The sequence below is a fragment of the Acomys minous genome (assembly GCF_964271855.1).
Source record: "Acomys minous genome assembly, chromosome: 10".
Classification (NCBI taxonomy): Eukaryota; Metazoa; Chordata; class Mammalia; order Rodentia; family Muridae; genus Acomys; species Acomys minous.
Window position 1 is genome coordinate 32,288,934 of NC_140491.1, and position 17,705 is coordinate 32,306,638.

General features: G+C 51.7%; 1 protein-coding gene across 12 annotated transcripts in view; it reads right to left on the bottom strand.

The window, feature by feature from the left end:
* Window positions 1-17,705, bottom strand: part of ABLIM2 (actin binding LIM protein family member 2) — a 127,386-nt gene continuing 109,681 nt past the window's right edge. For 3 of the 12 annotated variants that reach the window (XM_084797418.1, XM_084797421.1, XM_084797428.1), the window contains one exon: window positions 13,089-13,411. In XM_084797418.1, the coding sequence (XP_084653544.1) occupies window positions 13,151-13,411 (261 nt within the window). In that variant the 3' untranslated portion in view covers window positions 13,089-13,150. Of the gene's footprint in view, window positions 1,591-11,628; window positions 11,710-11,910; window positions 11,919-13,086; window positions 13,412-17,705 lie in introns of those variants that run through there. The other 9 variants (XM_084797426.1, XM_084797424.1, XM_084797423.1 and 6 more) reach the window with 6 other exon arrangements.

Genomic DNA, 17,705 nt, shown 5'->3' on the forward strand with positions numbered 1-17,705 from the left:
TTCCAGTGCGTCACTGTTTATTTTCCCAGGTGTTTCAGGGATCAGGTATGACATGACACCTCACAAGTGAGGAGGTGGGGGTTTCCAGTTGCACAGGTCCTGACTGCTAAGTGGCAGGAAGCAGATTAAGTACCAAAAGTTCCCCTCCACGGCCCAGCCAGGCACAAAACAAGACTCAACATGTCCTGGGATGTGAGAAAGTGAGAGAGACAACCCAGAGGAGGGGGTCAGCTAGAGTCACCCAGGGGTGCTCTGTTGTGCCTGTCACCGGGGCCCCAGTTAGCCCCACTTCTGGACACCCAGGTTGGAAGAGGCACCATCTCTCACGCCACATTCAGTGCCTGTGTCAGGGCTGCGTGTAACGGCATGGTCCCTGGGCATGCATGCTTTGTGTTGGGAGGGCGGGGGGGGGGGGGGCGGAGGGCTACAGTCAGTGTCTTTATCAGGAAGACTGGTTAGGTTCATGTGAGACTAGGCCACGATTGGGAGGAAAGCCTTTATACCAGGGCTTTGGCCACCAGGGGACGCGCTTCTCTTTGGGGCTTGGAGAAATGACGGTGAGGAAAAAGGAGACAGATACGTTTCACATGTATTTACAAACGGCACTACTGATTGAGTCTGTCTTTGAGGCTATCTGTGTGTGACACATACAAAGGAGCAGGGACGAAAGGAAACAGATGGGCTCCTGTCTCCGAGGAGCGCCCAGGACTAGAAGCACAGAGGCTTGTGTGGTGGGGGTGTAAGGCGGTGGCGCTCCCCTTCTGAGGGACTGTGAAACTAAACTCTGCATATATGTCTTCTTATGTGTAAGGAAGCAATACTTTTTTAATAAAATAAAAACTTCTGTGCAACTTGAAAGATATCATTTAGGCAACTAAGGGGGTGATTTGGAAGAAGGGCACAGTACACAGAGCACTGTTTGGGGGGGGGGCACCCTGTCAGGTTGACATTCATTCCCCAGAAAAGATCCATCACAAAAACTGCAAAAAACCACAGTCCCACTGCCTCTCAGACATCGGCCTGGCTTGCCTGCCTGCCTGTGTACTGCTCTGTGATCTGAGGAGACTCACACTTACCACCCTTATCTCCGAGACACTCTGTGCCCTGGCGCCTAGCACAGGTGTGGGCACACCAGGTGCACTGGGGAGGCGCTGGGCTGGCTGAATGCTCTCCGCCATCTCCTATGATAGCTGGCTGCAGCACTGCCCTGATGCCAAGTTGTGGCGGGAAGGAGTGGGTCAAGCTGGCACCTGGCCCTAAACTACGGGCGGGAGCATCCTTGCTACACAAGGGACCATGCTTGCCGGATGCTCCTCAGGGCCCGGCCCCACCCTGCCTCCCGTGGGCACCCTGCCTGCCCCACTGACACAGAAAAAGCAGAGCAAGGTACAGGAGAGGATTTTTTGAGGTGGGGGGGCCAGTGGGGGTCCTTCAGCTCCGCCTCCCAACAGGCTCCTGGTAAGACGTTGGCAGCTGTCAGAACAGCAAGGCTTTCTTCTTGAGGTCGTTCCTCTTCCAGAGGGCCAGGCGGTCAAACTCCTCAATGCTCATCCCGAACACTTCTTGGAACTCCTCAGGCGACAGGTGTCTCTTCAGACAAAGAAAAACAGGGAGAAGTGTAGGGGAGGGGGAGCAGTCAGTGGCTTTTGAAACAGGTCCTGAGAAGCTGTCTTTGCTTTGAGAAATCCTAGCTCCTCACCTGGGTCCCCCTGTGGTGATGGTAGCGCAGAGGCCTGGGACCTCTGCCTGCATTTTGTGTCTGTCCCTTGGCTCCAATTCCTACTTAACTCGGTACATGAGCTTAACCATGTACAGATACCCAGCCTATCTCTGCCCCTTTGAGGCTGACCCATGCAGAGAGAAAAGCGAGGCATCTCAGTCAGTGTTTACAGTGTCCCATTCCAGACACAAGGGGAGCCTGAATGTCTGCAGCCCTTGTTCTCAACTTGCAGGAATAACAGACTCATAGCCACACCCCCACGATGAAATCACACCCTTCCCTGACCCCCAACATTGCCTCATGGGAAACCTTCTTGTCCTTTGAGCAATAAGAATTTCTGACCACCTCTCAGAGCTAGAAGTGAGACAGTGACCAGCCAGGCCACCGCCAAACCAGGGCTGAATAACTCTGCACCTCTGTGGCCATGGCCCCCCATTCTTCCTCTCTCTGCAGCTAAAGCTCAGGTCAGGGCCTGAGATAGCTGGAGTACTTCCTCTCCATCTTCCCAAGGCAGCTGCAAACTGACCTTTGTCTCATTCCACCGTAGAACTAGGGCCAAGAGCCAAGCCTGGCCTCTGGGGGCTCTGGGGCTTTTGCCCTAGAAATCTGCTGACAGCTTTGCAGTAAGGCTCTCCACTGAAGCAGGACTGTCACTGAGGGTGAGTGACCTCCTTGGCGTGTCCAGGGCCTCTTGGCAGTGAAAGAAATAAGCCTAGACAGATTTGGGCCTAGGGGTCCCGCTCAAACTATGGCACCAGCCAAGGACAATACAGGCTGTAAACTTCAAACCCCTACCCAGATCTAGCCAATGGACAGGACATTCTCCACAGTTGAGTGGAGAGTGGGGTATGACTTTCACACATACTCTGGTGCCTCATATTTGACCATGTCCCCTGGAGGGGGAGACCTGGTGGCACTCAGAAGAAGGATAGCAGGCTACCAAGACGAGACTTGATTCCCTATGAGCATATAAAGGGGGAGGAAGTCCCCTCAGTCACAATCATAGGAGAGGGGAGTAAGGGGAAAATGGGAGGGAGGGAAGAATGGGAGGATACAAGGGATGGGATAACCATTGAGATGTATCAAGAATAAATTAATAAAAAAAATAAAATGAAAAAAATAAGCCTAGAGACAGATTCTTGGTAGGGACACACAAGAGGCTGGCATGGAGCTGCCACAGCACCCTTAACTCCTGACTACCCCTGGCCAAGTTCAATTATCATGCCTTGTGACTACCTCCTGCCTGCCCAGAGCCTTCTGTAGACTCCTGCAGATTCCCTCATTTACCACTTACTTAAACTGTGATGAGAAAATAGAGGAAAAGAAAAGAAATCACTTCTCATTCCTTGAGGCACACTCAGAGGACCTCAGGTATTCACCCAGGCCTCTCCCATCCCCCTCAGCTCACCAGGGAGACAGAAGGGAGGCTGAGGGTAGATTGAACTAGCAGGAAGGCAGAGAGGGTAGGCCTGGCTGGGACAACCTGCTGCCATTTCCTTCCCAAACAGGGTGCCTTGGCTGTTCTGTGGGAAAGAGGCAGATAGGTCTTCAACAAGATGACAGAGTGAGGGATGACAGCTCTCCTGCCCAAAGCTGACACCCAGAACAAAGATAGGGACTCCCACGGTGTCCCAAGTGCCCACATTCACTGCATTCTTCCCAAGGGCTGAAGGCAGAAACAAGCCTGCTGATGGACAGTGGGGAAAAAAGATGCATTGGGGCATCATTCAACCCCAAAGTGCATGAAACTCTAGACCTCAAAAACAGCAGGCCGAGTGAAAAGAGCCAAACATACCGCACACTGCTTGACTCCGCTGAATGTAAGGTCCAGAGCAGGCCTTGAAGGGACAGAAGTGGATCAGAACTGCCAGGTGTGGGAGTGGGGGTGGGGTGGGGGTAAGAGTGGTGGGGGGTGGGTAGTGCGGCTGATGAAGGGTGTAAAGTTTCCTTTCTGGGTGATGAAAATGTTCTGGACCCAAACAGTGATGATGGTTGTGAAACTAAAAAAGCGCAGACAGACACATGAGTTGCATACTTCAAAATGGTAAAAACAGTAAATTTTAGCACAATTTTATAAAAAATATGTTGGCAAAAAAAAAGTATAGTTTCCACACTTCAAGGCAACGACATGAAATTAAAGGTTGCTGTAATGGTGGAGAGAAAAATGGATGAGAGCTGGGTGTGGCGGCACACATGGGCAATCTTAGCATTTGGTAGGTGGAGACAGAAGGATCAGGAGTTTGAGGCCAGCCTTGGCCATATAGCAAGTTTAAGGCCAGCCTGGGCTACAGGAGATCATGCCTTAGAATGGAATAGTGAATGCGACAATCACTGAAAAGCATAAATACAAATCTTGTTATTGACTGTGTTGTACACTCTGAGTTCCAGAGCCCCAACAGGAGGTGCCCTGGAGTCACACACATATGCACACAGCCATGCTCACCACGGAACCATGCTCATAGCCTTCGGTAAGTCCTGCCTAGGTGGAGACTCTCAGCCCACGAACTGTCTTATGTTTACAAACAGGAAAGCATGTTGGGCTAGAAAGAGCACTGGCACGGCGAGATCAGGGTGACCTGCTGGGCTAAGAAGTCCACTGCTAGCCCACCGAGAGTTAGAAGCTACTGTGTTGTCTTGCCATAACCCTTTGAGGCCCGCTCCTATTCTTTCAACTTACTGTAAGATGCTCTTAGAGAGGCCGAGGACACAATAAGACAAAAAAAAAAAAATTCTTGGGTGCCATTACTCAGCCAATACTGGCCATGTGCCTATAAGACACAGACTAAATCTATACCTCAGAAAGCCAGGAAAGGGTACCTGGTAGGGCGGGATGAGACTAGCTTAACAGGACCACCAGAGATGAAAGTCCTGAGTAGATGGCCCGAGGCACTGTCGTCAGTTTTGTTGGCATTTGAGACAAGGTCTCACTGTGCATTCTTGAGCTTACTATGTAGCCCAGGCTGGCTCTAAATGCCCATCACACTCGGTGGGATTCTCTCTGCACAGCCTAGGAGAGCTGGCTGCGAATGAGACCACGGAGGGGGCACACATGTGGCTGGTATTGAGAGGTTGCATTGACTGAGGTGGTGGGGGTGACAGGACTGCTGGCAGAGAAAGACCTGAGGACCGTGGCCCCAGCCCCACCGCAGCCCCAACTCCTGACAGATGTGTCCATTGTGGAGGGGGGAAGGACCTAGCTGTCCAGGAGTGAGCAAGGGTCAGAAGAGCCATTTCCTGCCAGAGGATCTGCTAGTGCTTCCTCATTAGGAAAGGCCTCTGGATCCCTGGGTGCTCTACCCAGCAGGAAGAATTATAGGGTATAGCTGAATACAGGGGCCCACACAGCTGTTTGAGCTCAGCTACTCCTTGGCTCCTGACTCCCCAGGTACCAGCCAAGACCAAGAGCTCCAAGCTTCTTCCATAGCCATAGGAAGGAAGCCAGAATAGTGCCTTTCCAGAGAGCGAGCCAGTCCCACTCCTGAGAGACATCGCTGCATGGTGGAAAGTCGTAACCCTTCCCCCTATGTCACCAGCAACATCTCCTAATTCTATAGGCCCTGACTCTAATGTCACCTCTTCCAGAAGTGAGGCTGCCTTGGTTGTGGTAGCCAAAAGGACCCCCCCCCAAACCACACCAAGTCCTTTGCTCCGAATTCCAGCTGACCTGGGTGACTCTCAGCTCCAGAAAGGCAGCAGGCCTCTGCTCATGGTATCCCTCTTCTTTCCTCAGGGACCATATGTATGGCTGTTGTCATCCAGCAGCCCTGCTGCCGCCAGCCTCTGCCCACTGCAGCTCCACAGTGAGCTTCCTGCCAGCGGGGGGGGGGGGGGGGTATTTGCTAAGCCCCTCCCCAGTTCTGTGAGTCCTCCTGCCACACAGCACTCAAGTACTTCTCTACTTGCATCGGGAAGGGACCACTGGGGGGCGCTCTAAACCCCTCACGGTCATCCTTGGTCATCAGCGGCCAGGGTGCACTGTTCTCACCATAGTGGTTGGACAAGTGTGAGCACAGAAAGGACCCTTGAGCCTCGGGTTCCTTACTTCCCAGGCGCAGTCCCCTTGGGTTTACTGCACCCGCAAGCAGACACACAGACTCAGGGTGTGTGAGGACCACTAGGGAAACCACGGGCCCTCTGCTGCCCCTTCCCTGTCAGCAGGCCCTGCCTTCCGCCCCAGGAAGAGCTCAGAGCCCCAACCCAGGAGCCACGAACCTTTGGGTGACCCATCAAGATGGCCATATAGACTCCTGCAAACAGGAGCCTCTCCAGCACCTCACCAGCCTTTCTTGATATCTACGTTGGATATACCAATTTCTCCCAAGCCCCAGGGCTAGGGCTTTGGTCAAACATCGGTTATATATGCTGCTGCAATGGTGTTTTGTGGGCATTGTTACCACCAATAACTGTTTATTAGAAGATGATTACTTTAGAAAGTGTAGGTGGGCCTCAGTCAAGGGAGTGAAGGCTGCAAAAACCAAAGGAGAAGAGGTAAGCCTGCCTCAGGGCTCAGCCTCCCAAGTCACCCCATTTCAGAAGTACCGGCCCCAAGATTTATGGAGCTCTCCTCTGTTATGCATCTACACAGGCATATTTATATATGTTCCTGTGTTTGTGCACATGTGTGTATAAATGCAGTCTTCATAGTTGTGGGAAAATATATGAGAAAAGCAATTTAAAGACAGGTGCCTTTGGCAATTCATACCGTAGTTGATCTAGAAGGCAGGCCAGCAGAGTGGCTCTGAGTGCCAAGTGCCATACCTACCCCATGGGAGTCACGGGGTCCTGGAAGAAGAGTTAAATATGTGGTGTGCTCAGAATGGAGCCAGCCACACAGGAGGGACAGCAGTGTCACGTGCCTTTTAGCCATGTCCATGCTGTCTGTGACTATGTGCTGCCACACGAGGCACTATGAAAGTACTCTCTCCTGATGCTGACAGCACTGCCCTGCATCCATGTACACCCTATCACCACCTCTTCCTGTTTCCAGTAATCATCATTTTGGACTACATCCATGGCCCCTCTCCATGGCAAGCGCAGTATCTGCAGGGCTATCAATCAGGTTGGTGGATGGGGTGCATACAGGTGTCCACCTGCTGCTTAACACAGTAGGTGCTCAATTAAGTATGTCTGAGCCTCTATTCAAATGCTTGCAATTGTCCAGAGGATAGCTGCAAGCCTTGTCACCTAACCGGTGAGAGACCAGGCTCAGACTGGTCAAGTTACTTGTCCACAGCCACACAGGTAGACACTGCAGTGAATGGAGTCACGTCAGCTCACACTGACTCCGAGTGCTCAGCCCCTCCCATGACACCATCAGGAGTGGCAGAAGACAATCTTGGAAGCAAGACAATGCCACCTTTGATGAGCACAGGGCAGAACATGTAGGGAATGGCTCAGATTAGGGCATGTCATAACATCTGGGGCTAACAGAGTCCCCGTTCCTTGGCCTGGGACTGGGAACTCTGGGCCCAGCGGGCAAAAGCACTCAGAACACACAGGGGCCTGGCTCCCTCTGGGAAGGAGGCGCTTGGGATACTATGGCCAAGGATGAGATTTAGATCTTCCAGGACAAAGAGCCCAGTATCTGAGTATAGAAACCTGGTCTTTGCTTCATGTGTGGACAACCTGTGATGCATCTGACCCCCTGTGGAGTCAAAGAGGACCTTCATGACAGGAACACAAGTCACCGGCCTACACCACATGTAAAACTGGGCCCTGTGCGGCATTCTGCTAGGCTGTGCCCAAATGCCGTCACCTCTGGTCCCAGGGCACCCCACTCTTCCGGGAGGCCACCACATCCCACCTATCCAGGCTGGCCAAAGTCAAGTCTGGAATGCCCGGCCTACAGGACATGCTCCATGTTTAATTTAAGGTCTGTTCCCTTGACTGTTGAAACAACTGCCTGAATCCATCCACTTCTCACCCACTGTCATGCTACGCCTATCCAAGTTACCATCGGGCTTTCCAGATGACTCACATGGCCCCTAAACCCTTCCTGTTGATCCACAGCCACCCTTAGCTCCACAATACTGCCACAGGGCATGTCAGAAACTGCAAACCTACCTGAGATGTCACTGGGCTAAACGCCAAAGTGCTGAGCACAGATCAGGGCCCTGCAAGGCCTGGTTTATCCTTCCCTCCCTCTACCTACCCAGGTCCAGTCTCATAGATTCCTTCTGGGTCGGCTGCCTCAAGCTTCCTTCTGCTTCCTGGCCTTTGCACATGTAGCTTCCAGACAAAACCCTCACACACTCAGGCACACACATAGAAGTATGCTTACTGCACCATTACCATCTACTCGTTTGAAACAAGAGACCCAAATTCCTGTCCTTCAGAGCACTGATGCTGGCGCGGGGCTATGAATGCTCATTTGAATATTCAGCTGATGGACCCCTCTTCCCATATCAGATTGACTCTCCCAGGGCAGAGCTTGGGCCTGTTTTTTGCTCAAAGACTTCCATTGGGGTCCAGTCAGCCCCCATATCTATAAATGACTGGGGAACTTGGCCAAGAACTATGACACTGATGTTGACGACATCATCAACTGTGACACTGATGATGATAGTCAGCAGTCAGGGACAAACCATGCAGAGCTACAGAGGACACCATCAGCTGCCCACTACACCCACAGCTTCTTCCTGCACATGATTAACTTCACTTCCCAGCCTGCTTTGGAGCAAGTGATGCCATGTGACAACAAGCCTGTGAGTGACAACCCTGTCCTTAAACTGGGCAGGCATGGTGGTGCACACCTTTAATCCCAGCACTCAGGAGACAGAGGTAGGGAAATCATGGGGTTCGAGGCCAGCCTGGTCTACAAAGAGAATTCCAGGACAGCCAGAGCTATTACACAGAGAAACCGTGTCTCAAAAAACCAAAACAAAAAACCAAAACCCCTGTCCTTAGAGCCTGCAGGAAGCCATCCTGCCTGTGGCTACTTGGCCATGTGGAAGCACAATGCTGTAAATTGGCACACAAAAAAGGGGGGCCCAGGGGGAACATGGGCGTTGATTTGAGTATACAGTGATCCCTCCTTACAGGAAAAACAACTTGGTTACTGCCAGAGTTGTACAAGAGGGATCTGTGGAAGCTTGTCCACCATGAAGAGATGACCCAGGGGACTTCCAGAAGGCTTTCCCACTTCCATTCCTTTCTGTGGCACACTGGATTTTTTCAAGTTTTAAACTAGTTTCACTATGAAACTAAAGTTCCCTCCCATGACATAAACAGTGTTGGGGAGGGGCTGCTCTTTCAAAAAAAAAAAAACCCATGCCACCCCCTCCAGGGGCCACATCCCTGTCCCCAAGCTGATAAGGAAGAAAGGACATGTGCTCTACTGTGGTAACTGTTCCAATCCGTGGGGGCTGGCTGAGCTTGAAGGAGAAGAATAGCTGAGCGTCACCATCTTAAGTGTGTTCACCTCGATGTGAAATCCCCTCCCCAGACTATAGCTGGCTTCCACGGGCACACGCTCACAAGCAAAGCAGAAGTCACTTGAGACATGCTTCATCCCCAAAGGGAAGTAGGGAGCCCTGGCAGGCTCTCAGGGGGCGGGGGGCTGGAGGAGATGCTGCTGATGTCATCTGAGCTCTGAGCAGCATCTCAGGTTGAAGCTTTTAGTCCAAGAACCCTCAGTAACCCGCAAGGACACACCTTAAACAGATCCAAGACACACAGCAAATGGGAGCCCTCTAGGGCTGTCCTGACCAGTGAGCTGCTAATGGCCGGCAGCGCCCCCTGTATACGGCAGCTGTGTTCTTAGCCATGACCCCACCATTTAGAAGCCCAGTTCAGCCAGAGCCCAAGAAGCCCCATTGTGAGCCATTGGTGCTGCTGTCACCTGCAGAGAAGGCCAATGTCACATTTGACACTCAGGCAAAGGACTCCTATGGTCCAGTCGCCAAGACCCCAGGCAAAGCCCTGTTCCTGTGTGGCCTCGGACTTCCCTTACCCTGTCAATCTCACACAGCTTCCTAGCCAGCCTGGTTACTGTCCCTTCTCATGGATGATACACACATCACAATACACAAGAGCACTTCAGTAGCCTTTCCTCATTTGCAGTGAGCTCCAAGCATCCTTCTTTGATTCTGTGGATTTTTGTCTGGTCCAACAGGTATGCACCAGGCATAGACCGGTTGCATAGACAACTTGTTTGAGATCTTGCTATCCTCTATTCTGCTGAACTGCCCCCTCCCTGACCCTCCCTGTGGTGGACACTTGCCACCTGACTGTTGCTCAGCAGCCCTCTTTCCATCTCAGGTAGCAGGTCTCAGTTTCTACCAGGAACTACCTGGACCTCTCCAGCTCAGGTGGCACCAGTGCCCTGTCCTCACCTCACCCCCAACTCTGGGTAAGCTCGGGACATTATATGCCCTGGGTAGAACTGGTCAATTTAGGAGTGGGGTGGGGGACTGACCACCCAGAAAGTCAGTGTGGGTTGTATGAGGACAGATAATAAACATGGCTTTCTCCCCCTGAGACCCTGAGCTCTGGAGGAGAGACCAAAGTGTCCCTGTAGAGCCAGTGAGAGGAAACTCAGTCACTGGGTGTGTGAAATAGTGCTTAGTCCCTCATCCAGTCATACCTGAGGAGGCCCTCCAGTCATGGGAACCCATTGATTTCCAGGCTAAGTCCCTATGGGTCAAGTACCTGTTGGCTTAAGGAGTGCCACCTCCCCACACAGAGCCACAGCTGCCTCATGTCCTTCCTGTTGCCACCTCCCTGTGCAGAGGGACTACTGCTTTCCAGGCCCTGGGACAGGGGCTTCATATGAGCTCTGACTGCATAATGACTCTCTCAAGCAGCTCTGGGCTCTCATCTTAAGAGATGAAGGCTCAGGTACACATAACTCGCAAGCCCAGGAAAGCCAGTCCACTACTATGGCACCGTCCCTGGCAGGGTCCCATCTCACAGGCTTTAAATAGATGCCTCATTCACACTATCCTGCTCGGTGGCCTGCGAAAGCCCTGGTTGGCCTTCAGGCCATCCTGAACACATTCTCTGTAACACAGACAGGACCTCCACACTCTGTGCCCAAGCACAGGTCCCTGCCAGGCCCATCTGTCCCACCTTAGAGGTCACCTCTTTGTGAATCTACATGAGTCTCTGCTTTGCTAACCTCCCAAAGCCCCAGCTCTGCTGGGGTCCCTTGGCTCTATCTGTTTTCTCTTGCTCCTGTTCCTGGCCACTTATGAAGCCACTGCCTCATGAGAAGGTCAGAAGGGGTCTAGTACCTCCCCAGGGCACAGGCGGGAGGTAGCCTCTGCCTCGGGAGCTTGGAGATGCCCTCAATGCAGCAAGAGACATGGAAAGACAGCACGTATATGCGAGGCTCAAGAGGAGACTCCACCCCTCCCTGCCCCAACTGATGCTGCTGACTGCTGGATGGTTTTGAAGGAACAGAGAGGCAGAGCACAGGGCACTTTAGCCTTAACATAGAGTGAGTGCTTAACTAAGTCTGTTCTCCAAGCCAGAGTGTACAACCCGACACTTTCTGCCGCAGCTGCATGGACCTTTTAGATGCACACTTGTCTTCCTTGGATGAACTCCCTGCTCTAGATCAGCAGAGAAGCCAGAAAGTCTCTCTTCAAGCTGGCCCATCTTTGGGACGGGACCACCATGGGTCCCTTAGTGCACCGTGCTACCCAGACCTCCTCACCCCATTCACAAGTCAGGTGCCCTCTGCAAAGCCAGCATCACTGGGTCTGTGACCATGTTCCTTTGCCTTGGAGGATTCCTGAGTCCTTGGTTCTGAGCCTTGTGTTGTCACCACAGTGGCACCCCCTCCTGGTGTGTGTGTGTGTGTGTGTGTGTGTGTGTGTGTGTGTGTGTGTGTGCGCGAACCTGATCTTGTGGCTGAGGTCTGAGATCTGTAGAGTCTCAGCAGATACCCCCCTACCTTGCCTTACCTCCAGCCGCGTCCGGTCCACATCTTTGGGCAGTTTCACACGGATTCGGTTTGTTACGATGAGCGAGTCATAGGGGTATATCTGCAGGGAAGACGCCAAAAGGGTAATCTTGAGAGGCAAGTACCCCTGGGATGACCAAAAGGCAAACCCAGATACATACTTGTGTAGGCTGTGGACACGTGCATTTCATAGAGAAAATGCAACAACAACAAAAAAAGAAACTTTTAACCTGGGCAGGTGCAGCACGGTGGGCGAGGTCAGTTAGGGCAGGTGGCCCCTTACCTTGTACTCTGTAAGAGAAGAGCAGAGACCACAGGGCTGGTTTAGGAACACAAGAATCCTTGCCCAGGATGAGAACAATCCTCTTCCTGGGCACGTCGCCCCACCCCACCCCCCCTCCGAGTCAGCTGGGCCATGCTTGGTCTCTGCTCCCCTGAGCAGCCTTCATGGGGCTCTGGTCTTGGCTTTCAAGGTTGGTACCAAGGCTCTCCCACAGCAAACTGAGAGCAGAAGGCATGGCCAGGAGGCTGGAGGCCACACTGGAAGCTGGGTAGCGGCACTGCGCTCCTAGGCTGGGAGATGTCTCTCCTGCTGTTCTGGGCTACTCTGAGCCAGTCTCACTTTACCCAGATATGCAATGGGTTCTCCAGGAAAACGTTGTGAGAGGTGTTGTGGAGTCTGACACCTTTACCGATATGTATCTTGCCATCCTGCTCCCCTACCCCCCCCCCCACCTCAACAAGGTCTCGTTGACCTTAGGCTAGCCTTGAACTTACTATATAGCTGAGGATGATCTTGAACTCCTTAATCTCTTGCCTTCCCCTGCCAAGTGCTGGGCTTACAGTATGCATTACCACACATAGTTTATGTGGTGCTGGGGATCAAACTCAGGGTTTTGCGCATGCAAGGCAAGCCCTCTGCCACCCAAGCCACACCCCAGGCCACTCCTCATCATGTTCCGCTTCCTATATTAAACCACCAAGCTCTGACGGCTCCTTCTGAAAGGGGTTCCCTTAGACTTAAGGTATCATCACACAGAAGAAGGTAACGCGGCGTGGATGGCAGGGGCTCTACAAACACACACATACACTGGAAAGGTCACTAGAATCCTGGCCTCGAATCATTCCGGAAGGAAGATGCCTGTATGAGGCACATCCTTGGTCTTCCCACTTGGGACTCTGAAGTGCCAGCTCTGTGGCTGGAGACTGGGACAACCACTTTAAGGGCAGGCTGAGAAGCCCTGGAGCTGCCATCTGTATATGTGAGAGCAAGGTTCTCCTAGCATTCCAGAGGGTCGCAGGAAGGCAAGCATGGTCAAGCACATGACCCTGTTCAGAGCTGGGAGACCAGCCCTTCGTGGAGTACCTGCCCCGCGAGCGGCTGCCCGTTCACAAGCATGCCAGCAGGAATAGTGAATGAGGGCGAAAATGGGATTTGAATCTGTTCGACTCAAACGGTTCAGCTCAGACCCTGGAAGCTGTGTCCTTGCGGCTCTGTGCCCTACTCCATGAGATTCACAGCACTAAAAAAACCACGACAAGCCCCTGCAGTGCAGGATGAGAGCTGAGGGGTCAACAGGCGCCCCCCAAACACCAGGGGACCCTTCATCTATGGTGCAGCGCCTTCTGCCAGCAGGTCCCGGAGGGGTGGTCTCAGAAGGAGACTGGTAGACATGTGCTAATGATTCTGGCCTAGCCAGAGACCCACAGGGGTCCCCATTGTGTGTACCTCGCGTGCCCCAGCTGGCATCCGGGTCTGCTCCACAAGGGGCCAGGTTGGCATTCTGGAAGAGAGAAAGAGAGAGAGGCCGGCAAGAGGCAGGTTGCATGGGGCAGGCTGTAAGGGCCTGGGAGACAGCCCCCAGTGCATCCTGGGTCTTCACACAGCTGGAGGAGGATGGTGTTTGACAGGTTTAGGTGACAGACAGATGGCAAAGCTGGGCTTTGGAAGGCGAGTGCTCAGGATACCTGACCTGTAGGCGACTGGCTTTCAAACCTACCTCAGAAGCCTATGGATCCTGCCTGTCTGATCAGCTCTGCCCTACATTTAATGATAAGCTCTGGTGCCCTGGTCCTGCTCTGGAGCTAGCACGGTGGAATAGCCTACAGGGCAGTTCAGCGTCCTTTCCTGTACTCATACTAGGAGTGTCTCTGCTCCTCCTTGTGAAAAGTAGCTACATTCTGCTGTCCCTGTGCTCTAGGTAGACCCAAGTCACCCAGTCTCACTGTGCCTACAAGACTGCAAAGGGGCACTCACTGGCCATGGCCTCTGGCTATGCATCACGCCACTGTATTCCCAGAGTCCCCAGTGTCTAGCTAGCCACTCAGTCCAGAGGGCCGACGTGTGTGCACCACGAAGCTCCAAGACAAGAGGGTCCTCTGCCTCCCTCTGGAAGCCATAGGCACCCCCACAGTTGCTGGTTCACAAAAGGATCCTGGTGCTCAGAACCCCCTAGCATCCTGGACAGAGTGGCCTTGCTCTGACATTAATATTCAAGAAGTGACATTCTAGGCAGGAGTGGGGCAGCTGACTGTCACCTGACTTGGGTAATGCTCTCAAGTGCTGTGGCTGTCAGTGACAAACTGTCATTTCAGCCCCATCATGGTCATTAATGTTTTTCTTTCTCTTCTGCTCACTTGGAAAAACCCCATATGTACAATCTACCTCTGTCTATAGGGTCCCTGCCATTGCAAAGTACACTGAGCCCCGACAGGGCTGCACCATCCCTGTCCTGACTGATTCCTACCACTGCCATACCTGTTGCCTTCACCAGAGTGGTGGGGGTGAGCTGAGCTCCCTGAAGAATGCTTGACGTGTCCCAGTCCCCAGCACAGTCCAGAGGCTAAAACAGGGTCAGGGCTATATGGGCACAGCTTCTGAAACTGGGCCCAGGGATTGCATTTCAGCAGAGTGCTGTGTGTGGAGGCACCATGTGCTCCGCCTGCAGATTCAGTTACAAGGAAAGCTGCTTCCTGTGAACCTTACAGTAGAAGGCAAGTCGGGGACAGGCTAGGAGCAGGCTACACACCCCAGAGAACATGGAAGCAGGCAGAGCTTGCACACTGAAAACCTTCATCTGAAACAGAGAAACTGAGGCTTAGAGATTTACTGCTGCTACCTCCTGCCTGCCTCAGCTGGATCCAGCAGGCTGTGACCGGCTGATGAGAGGGTGAGTGTGAAAAGCAGAAGGTGGGAGAGGGCCTTTACTAACACTTCTGATATTTGGCTTGTCACAAACTTTTGGACACGAATTTGGATCCACCCAACCCCTTGTTTGCTTTTTGAGATGGCTTGACTGGCCTGGAACTTGCTATGCAGACAAAGACTGGTCTCAAATTCATAGAGGTCTGCAGGGCTCTCTGTCTCCCCGGTGCTAGGATTAAAAGTGTGCACCACCAAGTCCAGCAGTCTGGGGTTTCTAACACCACTTCAGTAACTTACGATGCCCTTCAATGATTCCTTCCGTCTTAAGGTTCCACCCTAGTTTGTCCTACTGGGTCCTAAGCCACACATCCTTAGGCAGGGGTCTTCGTGTCAGTCAGGAACTCTCCATGACCTCTCACCTTCACCATTTCCCCTTAGAAGTTTTCAAAACAGCTTTGAGGAACATTTTCTCAGCCTCAGACTAGCATCTCAGGCACACCTGACGCCTTGGCCCCACCTTTATAGCCAGGAGTGCCTGATGCTAAGGAGAAATGACGCCACCTAGTGGTTGAAATCTTGTATCACAAGCAGTCAATCAATCAGGTCAACATCTCCAAGGAAACCAGCTTCCTCCAGGGTTCTAGGTCAGAGGAAAAAGAGGAAGGATGGGAAGTGACCACTCCCTAAATGAAGAAACAGGTCTGGAAGCAAGAAGAATAGGGTCTGTGCTCTACGTGGCTCTACAGACCACTCAGTGCAAGCAAGTCTTAGGCTAACCTGTAAGTGTGACCAGCAGCAGAGCTGAGAGGCAAGAACCAGCCCAAGGCTGCACCGCCTGGCCCCAGCCTGGCTAGTTCCACTGCAGCACCCTGAGGTGCCAGGATTTTTAAAGGCGATGTGTTATTTATCTTCCTCATCAGGGCACTAATAAGCTCTACGGACACACTCTCCGATCTTTCTGGGAAACAACCTCAGGCTTTATAGACAAGGCTCAGAGCAGTCAAGCATCTTGCTGGATTCACACAGAAAATCCACAAGCCCATAGGAGTCTGAATCCACGTGCTTTGCTTTCCTAAGATTACACTATGGCTTCTAGTAGGAATGAGATCATGGCTGCCCACACTAGCTGATGTGATTTATTTATTTATTTTTTTTCCTGCTAAAGTCACATAGCAATGAGCTGCATGATTCAGCAGACACTGGTGTGGAAAAGGGAGAGAGGGCTTGCTTTTGAAGTCGTGACTCATGTGGAAAGCATATGCTCCAGAGCTCAGGAAAAGATGCACAGCCATATCTGGTCTCCTAATCAGACGGATATCAGAATCCTTTCCCCCACCCTCGTTAATTCTAGCAAATAAAGACCCCGAAAGCCACAGAGCTTGCCTCAAGATGGTCGTGGATTCAAGGCTGGCCTACTCAAATGTGTGCTTTCCCCAGGACTGCAGCTGGAGATGTAAAGTCGCAGGTCACCCCCATGCCTCTTTCAGAGACAGGTCTTATGGAGCCCAGGTTACCCTTGAACTCACTATATGGCTGAGGCTGGCCTTAAACTCCTGGTCCTCTTATCTCTGCCTCCTGACATAAACTCTTTAAAAATACACATTTACATGTTTTGAGACAGGGGTCTCACTATGTAGCCTATGTTGTCCTGGAATTTTCTATATAGACCAGGCTAGCCTTGAACCCACTGCCTGTCTCTGCCTCATAAATGCTGGGATTAAAGGTGTGCACCACCGTGCTCAGCTGACATAAAATATTTTTAGAGTTTTATGAACCCATGAAAACTGGAGTTAAAAAGTATGCTTTTTTTTTTCATTTATCTATTGGGTTAAGCTTGCAAGTGAATTACTTTATAGTTTTGGTGACTCTTACTTATTTACTATGTCTGATTTCAAGAACATGCAAGACACCTACATAAATTGTGATTGCTGTGTTGTTTGGTGCATTTAAGTTTCTGGGTTCTGTTATTGTTTCCTTAAGCCTGGGACACTGGCACTCTGCATTGCTGCTCCTTCTCCATATATTATTTATTTGAAATTTAATTTCACTGACACAATGTCACAATTCCCACCTCCCATTGGTGATTTTTGCATCTTTTTCTTATTATTTCTAATAGTTTAAGAATACATTTCCAATGTGTATCTTGTAATGGCACACTATGAAAATGCTATTTTTTAAAACCCTACCTGACAGCCCTAGTTTTTTATGTTGAGATTTGGTCTGTTCACAGGTTAACGTCTTTCTCCAAGTGGGACTTCTTCCCGGGAGCAAGCACAGGACCTGCAGGTGGCGAGGCACTAGTCTCTTACTGACAGGGCACACGGCATCTGGTGTTAATCATTACTGCCTCATTCACAGGGAGACCTGCCACAGGTGACAGCTAGTCTGCTAAGTTGTGACCATCTTCCTCCGTGGCAGATTTGGACACCAGGACATTTTCATGACCTTTGGTATGTACAATGCTAGGGTTCACTGGGTCCTTGTGGCAAACTCCTCTTGGAGAAAGACTCAGGAGAATTTCTGCCCCTTCAGATGAGGAAAGCTCTAAAAGGGTCACAACCATGACTATCTACCCTTCACCGCCAGAACACCTGAGCCTTTCTCAGACAGTGTCTTTGTTTTTCATAGAACATTCTCCTGAGGTCCCCTTCTCCTTTGGATTTTGGTCTCACTGAATCTGTTCTTTGGCTTAGCGTCACACACCCCCCAAGAATCCTTCATGGTATCAAAGCACCAAGTGAATGGTTTGGGGCCACTGTATATGTCCCTGGCAAAGGTTTGTGGGCAAGCACCTGCAGGGACTCCAGAGAGAAGAGGCAGGTCTGCACTGCTGGGCGTGGCTACAAAAGGCTGCTGGGATCACCGACTAGCCAGCCTTCTGCTGAGGAGGCATGGAAGTGCAGATGGGTATTGGAGGGAGTGAGAGTGGGCAG